The following is a 14,844-nucleotide window of genomic DNA, read 5'->3' as shown; positions in this document are numbered from 1 at the left end:
AAAAAAAGGTGATATTATGAAGTTCACCGTAGTTGTTTAAAAACCATTCACAAAATACAGCCCGTCGCGGAAAATCAACTTCATGAAGTTCTTGCTGACAAGTTAAACGATAGGAGAACAAACGCAAATCTTTTTTTAACACTGTGTGGCAGGTACCGACTGATACTCCCACCATTTGTGATAAAACACGTACAGAAGTTCTTGGCGCATTTTCCATTATTTGTTGGACATTTTCTTTTAATTCTTCAGTCCGCTTTTTAGGTCGGCCGCTTCCTTCTTTTCTTGTTACACTGCCCGTTTCACGAAAAACATTAACACAACGCTGAACTGCACTTTGAAAAATTTTGTACTCAATAACGCCGGGAAATTGATTTTGAAATTCTATGAAACATTCCTCAATAGAATACTTCCATATTCCATCAGTCTTGCGTCCATTTCTAAAGTAGGACTCTATGATAAACACTTTTTGTTCATGAGAAAACACCATTTTAAACGCTTTTTAAAACGAAAATATTCAAATTGATAGCGACGATATAGCGCTTTGACAGATGACGTCTAAGTTCATTTGCTATAAGCTATTCCCTATGTCCAATGTGTCAGAGCCAACTTCGACCACGTTTTTATTTGAACGCTCGTTATTTACTAGAAAGGTGGAAGTCGGCATTTGCCGACTTGACCTTTCACTCGTGCCTGCCGCACACGAGCCACACGCAGCGCAGTGTACTTTCCGCAGGCCGGTAAATATATATTTTAAACATCCTGCATGTAAAAGTTTGATGTTTTCCAAAATAGAAAGTCTCTGCAGGTGTAAACGCAAAATTTAATATGTTCAAATCAAATTTTATCGCTCTGAAAAACCATAGCTGGTGTCTAATAGTAAAATAACGACCCACCGCAATCCAAACGACCTGAAAAATGCCTTCAAATGCAAAATTCTATCTGACGATTGCCTGACATTCGGTCAGTTTTCGAATTTTTGAAGATGGGAGTTCTCGTCGAGTTTCATCTTAGCAAAATTTGCCATTTTTGGTAGAGGATCCGCAGAAAACGAATCTTTACCTAGGAAAATGCGGAAAAGCGTCTTCGAAAGTATCTACGTCGTAAATTGGCATGGCTCGCAGAAAAAGCCTTTAATTGCAAAATGCTTCTTTTTTGAGTCCAGTGTGGGAGAGAGAGTAACCCGCAGCTTTTAATATACCGGTCTGGCCATATTTTTATTTCCAATACAAAGTTAGTAAATTATATAAATATTTCACCAGTCTCCCCTAATAATTCTGACTCCGCCCTCATATCATTTGTATAACTTTATGCCATCGATATAAGGAAATAAAAAAACGCCATAAGAAGTGCGGTTCTAAGCTCTTCTTGACTATTGGTTTATTGCCTCTGTCTTGCATTAGGAATTTGGGAACAATGTACGTCGAAGATACGTACATATGGAAGATATAATACTGGACAATAATTACGTTTTTGATTCATTGCGATGGCATAAAGAGTATAAGCCACAGCCTGGAATTGACAGCAGTGTTGACATACGTACAGTAATTACACCATTTGTATGATATTTTTTTACAAGAATTGTAAGAGGTTTTGAGACTATACTAAAGCATTCCAACTTTATTACAAATTATTTTTAACCTTTCATAAAAACTACAACGGTATTCTAAATTAAAATGAGTGGTAATTCTTAAGCAAAATAATGAATTATTTTCAAATGTTTATTAAATAAAGCTTATTATTAATTAATAAGGTGTTCAAACAAACCACCTGCTTGAGCTTCATAATACCCTAATCTGTCGTATAATTCTTGACAAACATTTGACAAAATTTCAGGAGTAACTGATCTTGAGCCGTAATTCGTCCAAATTTGTGGCTCTTTCGTGTCGATGTTTGTAGAGAAGTTGCGTTAAATGACCTCATAAAAAGAAGTCGCAGGGTGTCAGATCTGGAGATCGAGGAGGCCAAGGTATGATACCTCTTGTGGAAATAAGCCTTTCAGGAAAAGTTTGTTCCAAATAATCTTGAACTGGAGGATTATGATGGCCAATTAAGGAAAAAGATGATTCGTCTGTAAATAAAATCTGCCTAGCGAATTCGTTATTTTCATCTATTTTTTCCCTAATGGATTCACAAAACTCCATATGCCTTATTTGATCACCAGGAATAACTTCTTGAAAAGTTTGCATTTTATAGGCTTTGTAACCATTATTTTTTAAAATGCGACGAACTGTACAAAAGCACCTCTTTTTCTCTCCTTGCTTCAGGAATTTGACTAGATTCCTGATTGCTATATTTCGTACACCGATTAACACATCCATACTCCTCAAACTTATGAAAAATATTCAAAACAGTTCTAGCAGTGGGGACTGGTTCGTCGGGGTATGAAAATATAAATGGACCAACGACTTCCTCCGCACTTTCTGCACGACAATACCATTTAATAACATTAATTTTTTGTTCAACACTGTACACATAATTAATTTTTATTTTGTAATATTGCGTCTACTTCTTACCAAAGGTTTGAATGGAATAATAATAAAAATAAACAAATAGCAAAGCGCTTTAGGTATTCGGTCGGTTCACAAATATTGCAACGGGGCACGTGCTCTCCCAAAGCCAACCAATTACGAGAGTCCGAGTCGCAGCCTGATGATGATATATGTCATGTCCGACCTTTTCCACCCAAAGTTGATAGGAGAGGTGCGTGTAATTTACTTAGTCTATGCGAAAGAATTACCTGACCAGACCGGTATAAGAACATGTCTTTAGATCTGTCTTTACAATACTAAATGTGTTCTTTTGTTTCCAATAAATATTTTTAAAATCATAAACAATATGTGTGTAGATATATACAATATTTGAAATTCATTTTGTTTATGAGTAATTCGCTTATTCAAGTGAATGCTATTTGATAACCACCGAGAACTAACGGTATGTATTCACATTCTTCCGATTCATTGGATACAAATCAGTAGTTGATTTAAATTCAATCAAATATTTCCCATACTTGAGAACTCAACATCTCGCATGATACTTTCTGAATTCTAGATCCCTATTTAACTTAATCAATTTAAAAACTTTACCAAAAGTCACTAAATAAATGTTAGAAACACGGGGATTTTCACCCCCGATTAAAACACAATTTCAACATTCGGTTTATTCCCGCAAACGACAGAGTTGTCTCTTGTTTATTTGCTATGTTAGGACTCTCGTGACTCACTGGCTGACCCCGTGGACCGCGCTCCATTGGCTGACCTCGACTGCTCGCGCATTCCGAAAGGGGTTCTGGCTGACTCAGTAATAGCGACTTAGTGGATGACATCCTTCTTTAATAATTAGCATTTAACACGGCCATCCTGCATATGGGGCGTCCTCGCACCAGGAAAATTTCTGTAAATAATTTCCAATTTTTACAAGAGCTTTACATGTTTCTATTAAGGTTGTATGATGAACTCTGCCAAAGGCCTTAGAAAAGTTTGTTTTTAGTACAGTGTAACTGTAAAATTATTGTACATTAGTGAATTTTATCATTTAGAATTCATTGTTTTCTAGCAACACGAATTAGAAAATAAACAAGCTTTACAACATTCAAAGTTAGAAGATATAAAAGTTGTTAGAACACCGTCAATGAGACGAACCTTCAGAAAAAGTGCTTTAAATGAAGGAACGAAAGAAACTGACTCATCTAGCAATGACTCCTTACCTGACTTGCAAGATCAATCTTTTGGGAGTTCCACTTCCTTAAATAACGATAATAATTCAAATAAATCTAGAAGGTCCTCACGTAAAAATGACCAAACCAAAGAAGAAAAAGAATCATTTGCGAGAGAACCGCTGGAAAAAACAGACATAAAACCCATTTTTATCCCACAAAGCAGACCACCTTTAAGAAGTTATGTGGATGAGAGCAAAAAACTATCCGATTGTCTTTCTAGATCAGCATCTCGAGGCGAACCAAACGATGCACATTATTTAAAATCAAATGCAGAAGATAAAGAAGACGAAGATGCATTGAACCAGTCTACATTAAGCAACGGAATCAACGTTTCGAGGAGAGCTTCGTCAAGAAGAAGCGCTGGAAATTATTGCAAGTCTTGCGACATATCACCCATTAAAGCTCCAACACCACGGCGTTCTTCATTAAGTGAGAGTTTCATAAGCATTTTTAACAAATCACCTTTGAGCAAAAATGATTCGGATTTATTGACAGACGATCAGTCTGGAAAAGACACACCGAAATCTAAAAAAAGTCTTTCGATTGACGAATCTCAGTCTGAAGAAGATATAAGCGATGTGGAATATTTAAGCAATTCCACAAACTCTAAACGTTCGTTGAGAAATAGCACTTCATTTAGTAAATCCTATAGTGGTTCAGTGGTGATGGTCGATGATGACTCTATAAAAAGTACTCCAGAGAACAATACATCTATCATAATTCTCGATACTCCATTGGTAAAGCCTTGCGGAAACACCCATAAGAAGCTGTCAAAGACTTTAAATTCTAGTATTGAAGATTGTGTTGAATTATCCACTCCTAAATCGGTGATAAAAAGTCGCAGGTCGAAATCACTACCTTATAAACCAATCGTTGAGGAAATTACACCGGTCACACCACAGGAGATCGGTAGCAGAACCGAAAGTGGTTTTAAGACTCCTTTGAATACCCCAGGCTTGTTCGAGAACATTAAAAATTCTGTGATAATGTCGAGAAGCAGGCGGAGGCCAAGTAGTCATTTCATGGAGGAATTGAACAAAGCTGAAGGGAACAAGACTAGCAAGAGGCCCAGGGAATCGACTGAGGGCATCGATAGATCAGCTAAGAAAAGGAAAATGTTAATCGACGACTCTTTGAATTTAACAATGGATGAGGTAAGTACGAGTTAAAATTATTTAATTTTTTTTTGAATTGTGAATTTTAAATTTTTCAAGCTTTAATGACTACATTTGCAAATAAAAATAAAACAAAAGATTTGGTGGTGTACTGTGTAAATTTATTTTAGGATAAAAAAATATATACTTATATACAGAGTGTATCTAAATAATACCGAAAAAATTTAAGATGAAAGGATAGGGGTCTTTGATATAAAATTTTTTGAGAAAACCCCTGAAAAATTACGCTCCACCAAAAATTAAAAAAAAAATTGTTTTTCTTTTTTATCTTCCATGTATATTAAGCTAATAACCCTGTCAAAGTAGCTCAAAAAATAGGGGTAAGCTTACAATAATTCGCATAAAGCTGAAAATTAGTACAAATGTTGGGAACACCCAGTGCTGGATTTACACTAGGGGCTATGCCCAGGGCGGCAAATTCCCGTGGACGGCAAAATTCGGGGCTTCAAATAAAAAATTTTTTTGCACTGTCAAAAATGCTTCAAAAAGTGTGCATTTGCAAATAAAAATAAATACAATAAATTTATATATTTATCTAAAAATAAAAATATATCATAAAAATTATATACAGGCTGTTACAAATTTGCTTCTCACTACAGGGATCTCGGAAATGGTAAGAGATACAAAGTAACTTGTATGTCGGCAAAGTTGCATAATCAGGGAACCAACATTATGCCTCTAAAAAATCAAAGCTAACACGATTAGTTTTCGAAATATTGAAAAAAAATGAAATCTTGGAAATCCGTTTTTGTTTAATTTCAACCTTGTTTGAGGAGATATTGAAAAAAGAAGAACACTTTCTCATGACAACTTTTTGCCCTCTATCGAATGGCATAATCAATTTTTATATGTAACATTTCATCTCTCCAGGACTTCAACTTCATTTTTTTAAATATGACCCTAGCAATTTTATTTTTTACTTTTGCAAGCCTTCATGACCTCCAATACTGTACTGCCTCAGCCCGAACCAGATTTAGACATTCTGTTTCGAAAAATTAATCTTCAGTGTATTCGTTCCAAATTTATCTAAATTTTTTATTTAGATTTCTTTGTTTATTGAATTATCGTACACTGTAAGTGTCGTTAGACCCTGTAAAATCCATCTAGTTATTTAAATTAGTACCAAATCTCGATTTCACTAGGAATTCGAATGTAGTTGCAGAAGAAAAAAAAAAAATTTCCCAAACTTTTTGTCAACAATATTCACAAACGGGTCAACTGATTTTGATGGGATTTACAGCATTCGGCTTAGTTTTTTTAGCTTTAGCTTCCTATAATCTCAAAACGTCGAGATTTGTGGTTTTGTGGTTTTTATAGCGGAAAGTCAAAAAGTATTCTGAACCCTCATCCATTTCGTGTAGAATAAGGGTAATGGGGCGGCATTTTTTACGGTGTCCAGGGCGGCACTAAGGAAAAATCCAGCCCTAGCAATTCCATTATAAATGAAATGTGAAAAGTCCCCATCGATCCCACATCTGAAAAAAGAATTATTCAAGGTCAAATTTTGCAAATATGGATTTTTTGCATTTTTGAGCCAAACGGTAATTTTTATCATAAAAATAGTTCAGACAAAAATTGTAGATCATGCAATTATATATAAAAATTGTTCATACACTTTTTTCCCAAAGAATCGCCATTTCTAAGATACATTGATTCAATAAGTTGAAACAGTTGTGTTCTCCATAATATGCACACATTTCCACGCCACCTATGAGATAGTATACTTGGTGCATTTTTTTTAACGTGGTTTTCCCAGTAGACCTATGCCATGATCTATTGTGGTCCTCTATAATTAAATAAAAAATGGTATTATTGGAAATGATGAAAGCGGTATGAATTATGAGTAATTGGGGAAAACTATTTGTCTGATTGATAATTATCTAATGGAACTTCAAGTGTAATGTCTTCTTCTTCACTTCCTTCTTCTTCCTGCCGGATACAAGTAAATTATTCTAAAAGCGATGCATCAGATGTCACCTCGCTGATATCGTAAGAATCCTCCCACAGGTGGCTTGGAAACATGTGCATATTATGGAGAACACAACTTTTTCAACTTTTTGAATCGCTATATCTCAGAAAAGGTGATCCTTAGGAAAAAAGTGTAAGAACAAATAATGTTTATAGATAATTGCATGATCTACAATTTTTGTCTGACCTATTTTTATGATAAAACGTACCGTTTCGATGGGGACTTTTCACATTTCATTTATAATTGTGTTCCCAACATTCGCACCAATTTTCAGCTTTATGCGAATTATTGTGACCTTGAATGTCTATTTTGACCGGGCTATAAAGAAACCAAACTTGGTGAATATTATCTCAAAAAAACTGCACTTTTTGAAATTTTTTCAACCCAAGTATTTTTGTAAGGGGTTGAAATAATCAACCTCGATGACGTTTTTTCTTATAACTTTTTTCGATATAATTTTTTCCTTTTAAAAATATGTCTAAAAAGACCCATTTATTTACTATTTGATCTCTTCAAGTTTTTTCGAAAAGTTAAGGACTTATGAGAAAAAATAAATAAATGTATTGCAATGCATTTTAAAAAAAATTATAAAACAATGTCATAAAGGTTGATTATTTCAACCCGTTAAAAATGTTTTTTTAGCTTGATATACATGGAAGATAAAAAAGAAAAACAATTCTTTTTTTTATTTTTGGTGGGGCGTAACCTTCCAGGGGAAAACTTTTTCAAAAAATTTTATGCCAAAGACCCCTATTAAGTTTCATCAGAGAATCGCCCCTTACATTTTTCAATGTTATTTAGATACACCCTGTATATGTTTTTAAAAAGTAAAAAAATATTGTAGTATATTCACTCCATTCGTTGTTTTGCAAAGTTTGAGACGTCTGTAAAAATGTTAGTCTTTCCAAATATTTGCATGAATGATATCCAAAAAATTCAAAAACGTTAGAATCTTGAGAACTAAACTAACTTTAGGATACAAAGTTCACAGAAAGTTTTTTTCTTAAAATAATCTAAAGAATCACTCTTGTATAAGCCTCGTAGTTCATAAATAATCAATTCAAAGATATTCACTTTAAAAAAATTGAAAAAGTTCTTGATCCTCAACGAAATGTAAACAAGTTTCTCAATTAAGGAAAAATGTTACTCACAGAAGAAGAACCATAAATCCCTAATTAAACTTTCTGTCACGGAATAAATTTTTCCATTTCAGGATCTCGATGCATCATTTGATTCATTTGCAACAGACGAAATTTTTGCTACCGACACCACTGACCAATACATCGTACCAAATACACCACATGATTTTAGAAATCTCACCGATAAACCACTCATTACGGACCCACAAGCAAAAAGCCTGACAGAACCGAGAAAACGGAGATCAGCACCAAACAGACGTTCTTTGCACTCCATGAGGCTTGACAATCAATTTAATGAGAGCGAAGAGAAGAGCAAATCGAGATCATCCGATGATAATGAAGGAAGCGACAGTTTCATAGATTCTGGTGTAGGCTCAAGAAGGTCAAGACGATTGTCCTTGAAAGCTCAGAAAGAAGATCCACAAAATAAAGTAGAGAAAACTCCCATGAAGGACGTTGGCAAAAAGGAGTTAAGTATTCCCAAAGAAGCAAAATCCCCCAAAAATGATTTAACGGAGGTCCGTGGTGTCAGACGCCTTATTCAGACACCAAAACCTGCACCTTCCCCTAAGAATGATCTCTCAAATGTTGCTGGAGTTAAAAAGTTATTCTCTACACCAAATATTGTGAGGTCCCCTAAGAACGATTTGACTCAAATACCAAATTTGAGGAAATTTGTTTACCCCGTTCAACAAAATAGTCCCAGAAATGATTTATCAGATGTTGCCGGTATCAAAAAGCTACTGAATACTCCGAAAAAGGTCAAGTCACCTGAAAACGATTTACGAAATGTGCCTAATTTGAGAAAAATAATATCTCCCAAACAGCAAAACAGTCCAAGAAACGATCTAAGCGACGTAGCTGGTCTGAAAAAACTACTATCCACGCCAAAGAAACAAAAAGAACCTAGAAATGATCTCACAAATGTGGCGGGTGTTAAACGATTGATGTCCACCCCTAGAAAGCAAAATTCTCCCCTGAACGACTTGACAAAGGTGCCAAATCTTCGAAAAGTTATGTCTCCCAAGCAACAGAACAGTCCAAGGAACGATCTAAGCGATGTAGAAGGCGTCACAGACATTTTCAAAGAAACTGAATCACACGCTAGCGGAAGCGATATAGAAAATAACGAGGATCTGTTTGACAAGCTATTTGTCAAGAAACCTATAAGAACTTACAGGGGACAAAGTTTATCTCCCATCACCAGAAAGGCCATGCTATTCGCACGGGATCAGAGAAAGAGTTTGGGCAGTACACCGTTTTCAAGTCCTCGGCTAGAAAAATGGCTGGAAGACCAGGCGGTGTTTACACAGGAAAAGGTTGACAAAGTCGGAAAATCTAACACCGAACAATTAAACGAAGAAACTGACTCTCCTAAGGCAACGCCACAAGCGAGAAGAAGAAGAGCGGTAGTTGCGGGAAAAACAGAAAATCAAGTCGAAAAGAAACCTAGGGGAAGAGCAAAAGCCCTCCAAACCGAATCAGTGGAAAACCCGGCAGTAGAATCACCTAGAAGTTTGAGAAGCAGACAGAAAACTACAGTGGCTGCATCTCTGAAGGCAGACATCGTTGACAGTACTACTGCTGCCCCTAAATTTAAACCACCGGCAACAACGAAGCGCGGTAGAGTTAGAAAAGTGTCTCAGAGGGAGGACATAACACAGCAAGTTCCAGAGATTCATAGCACTACACAAGATGAGACTGACGAAGCTGAAGCCGCCGACACCGAAGTGACTACCGCAACAAAACGCAGGGGTAGGACAAGAACAGTTTCACGCGATAAGGCACTCGAACCGACAGTGCAGAAGACTAGCAGTAGAAGAAAGCCGCCGAAGAAAAATGGTGAAAGCTCCGTCACTGAAGCGGTTCCATTGCCTCAACGAAAAGGCAGACTAAGAGGTGTTCCGGTTGATGAAAGAGAAGTTTCCAAGAAAGATGAAGATAAAACTACCGACACAGAAACGACTCCGTTACCTAAACGAAAAGGTAGATCAAGAAATGTTTCAGTGGAAGGGAAAGTGGTTTCTAGCAGTGGAGGGGGAAAGGCGTCTAAGAAAGATGAAGATGAAAATGCTACTACCGCCGAAGCAACTCTATTACCTAGACTTAGAGGAAAGCGCAGAAGTTTTTCTGTCGATGAGACCATACTTTCTGGTAGTAGGAGAAGACTGCCAAGGAAATTTGGACATGAATCTGTAAGGATGAGATTTTAATATGTAATAGTTTTCAATATAATTTGTTTTCCATATTTTTAGGAAGATGAGAAGCAGAACGTGGAGCTTGAAACGGAGAACAAAAAAGAACCTAAAGGAAGAAATCGAAAAGTAAAACCCGTTACTGAAACAAACAAGAAACCCGCAAAGAAAGGAAGTAGAAAACAGGTAGTTATAGAGAGTTCCGAAGAAGATACAAAGGTAAAGATTCAGAGAGTTACGACGATACTATATAATGTAATTTTTTCATGTTTTTAGGAAGAGAATGATGATACCTTGGAAATGAATTCCAGCACGAACAAAAAGTCTAAATCGGAGGAAGTATCAGAACCGGTGAGAAGGCTACGAAGGAAGCAAATTGTAATTGAAGACGATGATGAATTGCCAGAGGTAACAATTTGAGAAACGATAGATAATTGACAATATAATTGTAACTGTTTGTTTCCAGGAGGAAAATAAGGAAAATTTGCAGCAAAGTGCTGGTAAGAGGAAAGAGACGAGGAGAAAAAATCAAAAGTTAGATCCCGTTATTGAATTAGTAGACATTGCACAGGTAATAATTTAAGAAATGATTATTTCATATATATTGCACCAAATTTCCTTTATTTAGCACAATTTTGGAATAATAGTGTGCATTTGTGCATAAAAAAAAGGTTCGAATAAAAGTTGTAAGATGTCAAGAAACCAATAATCTAGTGACCTTGAAATTGACCTTGACTGTTTCAAAATCATATCAAGGTCAACTTGAAAATATTAAGTGGAACACAATTTTTTTGTACAGCAGTCGATAGAGCGTCAAATTTTTTATCCAAAAATGGGATTAGAAAATTTTTGTGACGTGTCCTCGCAAGTCATTTGGAAGTTAAACGCGTTTTTCTCTAAGTAACTCGATGCAAATGAATTGTGGAGAAAAATTTATAGGAATTTTAATGACAAATTTGATGGTGGTTTTTTGTTTGACCTTGAAAAGCTGACCAGGGTCAAATGGAATACGCCATTTTTTATGCCAGCTACCGATACACTGCCAAATTTTTTGTTGGAGTCTGGGATCAAAGGTTTTTTCTAGGGTGTCCTTGGAAAATAATTTGAAGGTCAAACTAGTAAATGATATTTTTTCTCGATTGGGAAGTCGAAGAAAAGCCATTATAATTCAAAAGAAATAAACCAACAATGCAACAACTCGTCTAAATGGGAATATATGAGAATATTAAACAAAACAAAATTAACAAAGATCTCTGCTGCTGGTGCTTCCAAGCCTGGCACATTTAATTCGGACCCCAAATTGTGGGTATTTGTTGAGCACCCCAACTGTTATCTTTTCCTGCAGTTTCATCAAATTTCAGTCAAATTTGTTTTTTTATTTAATTCTGAAAATTTTGCACATTTTTTTTTTCACTGCTAATTTTGCAATGTAAAAAAATTTTTGCAAGCTTTTGCAAAAGCCTATCTTTGTAACAAATTTCCCTTGGAAGAAAATCGATAAGAAGACCTCATGTCGATTAGAGGCTTATTTTCGGAGATATAAGCGAAAAATTGAAAAATGAACAATATATTTTTTTTCTTTTGTTATAAACAATATGACAATCGACCTCTGCAAGTACAAAAATTTAGGCTTTTATTCTGTGTATTTTTTACTTAATTTTAAGCTCATAAAATTCGAGTTAGACCTGATTTTTGAAACAGTATAATTGAAATTTCCTGATTAAAACATTACAAAAAATTCAATCAATAGCTGAATACACACGCAATGACTTATTGGAGCGATAAATTGTACCAAATAATCGTCAGATAAATCGTTAAGAAAAATCTTTCAAACAAATCTTGGAGAGGACACTAATGCGAAGTTTTATTGAATCGAATTATTGTACAAAGTTTATTTGACTGTTTATCTCTAAATTTGGTAAGATTATTCTGTCATCGTTGATCTTTCGGAAGTCCAAAAAATCAGAGCAATTTATTTGTTACTCGTAAATATAGTTTGCTACTAAAACATGAAAAAAAAAACGACTTTAAAGGCGTTTTATTACTTGGAATGATGGATTATGCGATTATAAAATGACGCAGAAGAAATAACAGGCGAACAAAGTGGGTTAAAACGTGGTTATTGAGGAAACACGGGTGATTACGATATAAATTGATCAGTCCATTAATAAATTCTTTTGATGCCATATTTGAAATTGTAGTATGTTCTGAACTCAAGGCAGAAATTAACTGACTTTACATATCGCGCAGATATTTCCTCCAACATGTACTAACACGTAGATAATGCTCTACAAAATATCACCCAATAATTCAAGACAGATTTATCAGCCGTTTAATCACTGTGTTAGTGTACGTAACAAAATAATCGCTCCAAATTATTTGGCAGCAATTTAACCGCCAAAATATTGGTATTTTTCAATTTTTCTTGATGACTCATACTAGCAGTTTTGTATTTATAATTTACGCAATTCAACGATAAATTGGCCAAATTGGTCGATAAAACTGCTTGTGTATATTCAGCTAATTTGTTATTAAATCATGCGAATTTTGTTTGAAATACTTTTCTCCATAATTCGATCCAGTCGAGTTATTCAGGACACATTTAGATCCCATAAATGGGCTGTTGAATATGAAATATACAAATCAAATCATTTGAAATTGTAGAAATTTTGCTGGAAATGTTTTCCTTAACCCCAACTGTCCTGCAAAGACATACTGAAAAAAAATTCTGACCCCATATTTGGACCTAAAATTAGGCGCTTTATTGGTTGTAGTAAAATATTGGATATTTCATTTAATATTTTCAAGTTGGCCTGGGTTTGACTTTGAAATTTAATATCAAGGTAAAATCTAAGGTTACCATCGTATTGGTTTCTTGATATCCCATAACTGTTTTTGATAGGATTCAATCTTGAAAAGTTGGTTCGAATCTTTTTGGGACACCCTGTATGTTTTTCATTGTTTCTCAAAATTTCCATAAATTTCAAACAGGATATGTTTCCAAGAATATGAAAGAAAGAAATGGAACGTATTTGAGAAACATCATGAAACAAATAAGTAAATAAATGTATAAACAAAGAACACTAGGGTGACTTTCGCCACAATATTGACGAAATAATTTTCTTACAGAAAAATGTGGAAATTGGACGTGACAAGACAAGAAGTAAAAAACAACCAGCAAAGTCACAGGTAGACAAGACCAAAAAAGCCGTATCAGAAGGAACTCCTGAAATTTCTCCAAGAACTACTAGGCAGAGGAACGTTAATTTCAAGAAATATGGTAGTGACTTTACGGAACTGGATGGGGAGGAAACAGAGAGTTATTCATTTGAAGAAAACAAGACCGATGGGAAGAAAAAACGTAAAGTGAAATTTGTCGAACCTAATGAAAAACCGATTCGCAAGTCCAAGAGGACCAGGAAATGAGGGATTTATTGTACAGTTATTTTTTCCGTGTAAATATGTACATTGCGCATATTTTTATCTTTACTAAGTTATATTGTCTCTTTTATACTGTTGAAAACAAATTTTTATTGTTCTTTTCTACGAAGAATATGCAACACTAGGTGTTGTATATATTTGGTGTAGTTTTATTAAAACATTAAAATTTGTAAGTACAAATATTTAGAATATCGATAAACATTTATTTGCAAAAGTTTGTTTAGCTTATGTGGAAAGTTACTAAATTCAAAATACTGAATACAGATTGGAAGACGTTGACGATATTGTATTATACAGGGCGTTATTTAAGTATGTGGCCAAACTTCAAGGGGTGATTCTAGAGTGGTGGGTGAATGCTAGAGACACGAAACTTGGTATGAGCATCCTACTAATAAAGAGACAACTTTTCAATATTTTTTTGATCATTGGCGTATTTTATAAAGGAGTGAAACATTCAACCCCATTGGAATATTTTATTAGAAATTTTTTATATGAAGCAAATTATTTATTTAAAAATATTTATTGGGTAGACTGATTTATTGTGCAACTTTTTTACCTCTTTTAATTTTTCGATAAAGCCGATAGTTTTCTAGTAAAAAAATTATATGCGTCATCGTTCACTAAAGGGGTAATTGCGAGAATTTGTAAAAATAAAGTAGGGGGATGTCATAACAAATAAATTGTTATTTATCATATTAATAAATTGACACTTTCTGTCAATAAGCTGGTAATTTAATAATAACATTAAGAATAATTTGCTATTAATTAATGAAAAATGTTTGATAACTTATGACTATGGGTCATGTATTAGGTAAAGTTATTTATCTGAAATAAAATTTAATACAAACGAAAAACAAGAAATGCAAAATTAAATTTAAAGAATATTCTCGAAATAATTTCCATTTTGCTGCAAGCATAACCTAATACTTTTGTTGAAGTTATAACGCACTCGCACAAACAGTTCTTGGTTATTGCGAAGGTCATTTACTGCCTGAAATATTCTTAAGTGTAGTTCTTCTAAGGAGGCAACAGGAGTGGTATAAACAATACTTTTTATGTGAAAAAGATATCCATAGGCGTTAGGTCAGGTGAAAGTGCAGGCCAACAAACGGGGGCATCATGACCAATCCAGCGATTTGGATAATTTAAATTTAACCATTCTCTAACGGCAAGTGTACTATGTGCAGGCGCCCCATCGTGCATATACCAC

General features: G+C 34.7%; 1 protein-coding gene across 2 annotated transcripts in view; it reads left to right on the top strand.

Annotated features, from left to right (window-relative positions):
* LOC108903306 overlaps window positions 1-14,051 on the top strand; it is an 18,291-nt gene extending 4,240 nt beyond the window's left edge. For both annotated transcript variants that reach the window (XM_018705444.1, XM_018705436.2), the window contains exons 7-12: window positions 3,553-4,869; window positions 8,073-10,193; window positions 10,254-10,412; window positions 10,470-10,601; window positions 10,660-10,764; window positions 13,323-14,051. In XM_018705444.1, coding sequence (XP_018560960.1) covers window positions 3,553-4,869; window positions 8,073-10,193; window positions 10,254-10,412; window positions 10,470-10,601; window positions 10,660-10,764; window positions 13,323-13,619 — 4,131 coding nt within the window. In that variant the 3' untranslated portion in view covers window positions 13,620-14,051. The remainder of the gene's footprint in view (window positions 1-3,552; window positions 4,870-8,072; window positions 10,194-10,253; window positions 10,413-10,469; window positions 10,602-10,659; window positions 10,765-13,322) is intronic.
* The last annotated feature ends 793 nt before the right edge of the window (window positions 14,052-14,844 follow it).

The sequence above is a fragment of the Anoplophora glabripennis genome, unplaced genomic scaffold (assembly GCF_000390285.2).
Source record: "Anoplophora glabripennis isolate ALB-LARVAE unplaced genomic scaffold, Agla_2.0 scaffold12, whole genome shotgun sequence".
NCBI classification, from domain to species: Eukaryota; Metazoa; Arthropoda; class Insecta; order Coleoptera; family Cerambycidae; genus Anoplophora; species Anoplophora glabripennis.
This window is presented reverse-complemented; position numbering and strand designations above follow the sequence as displayed.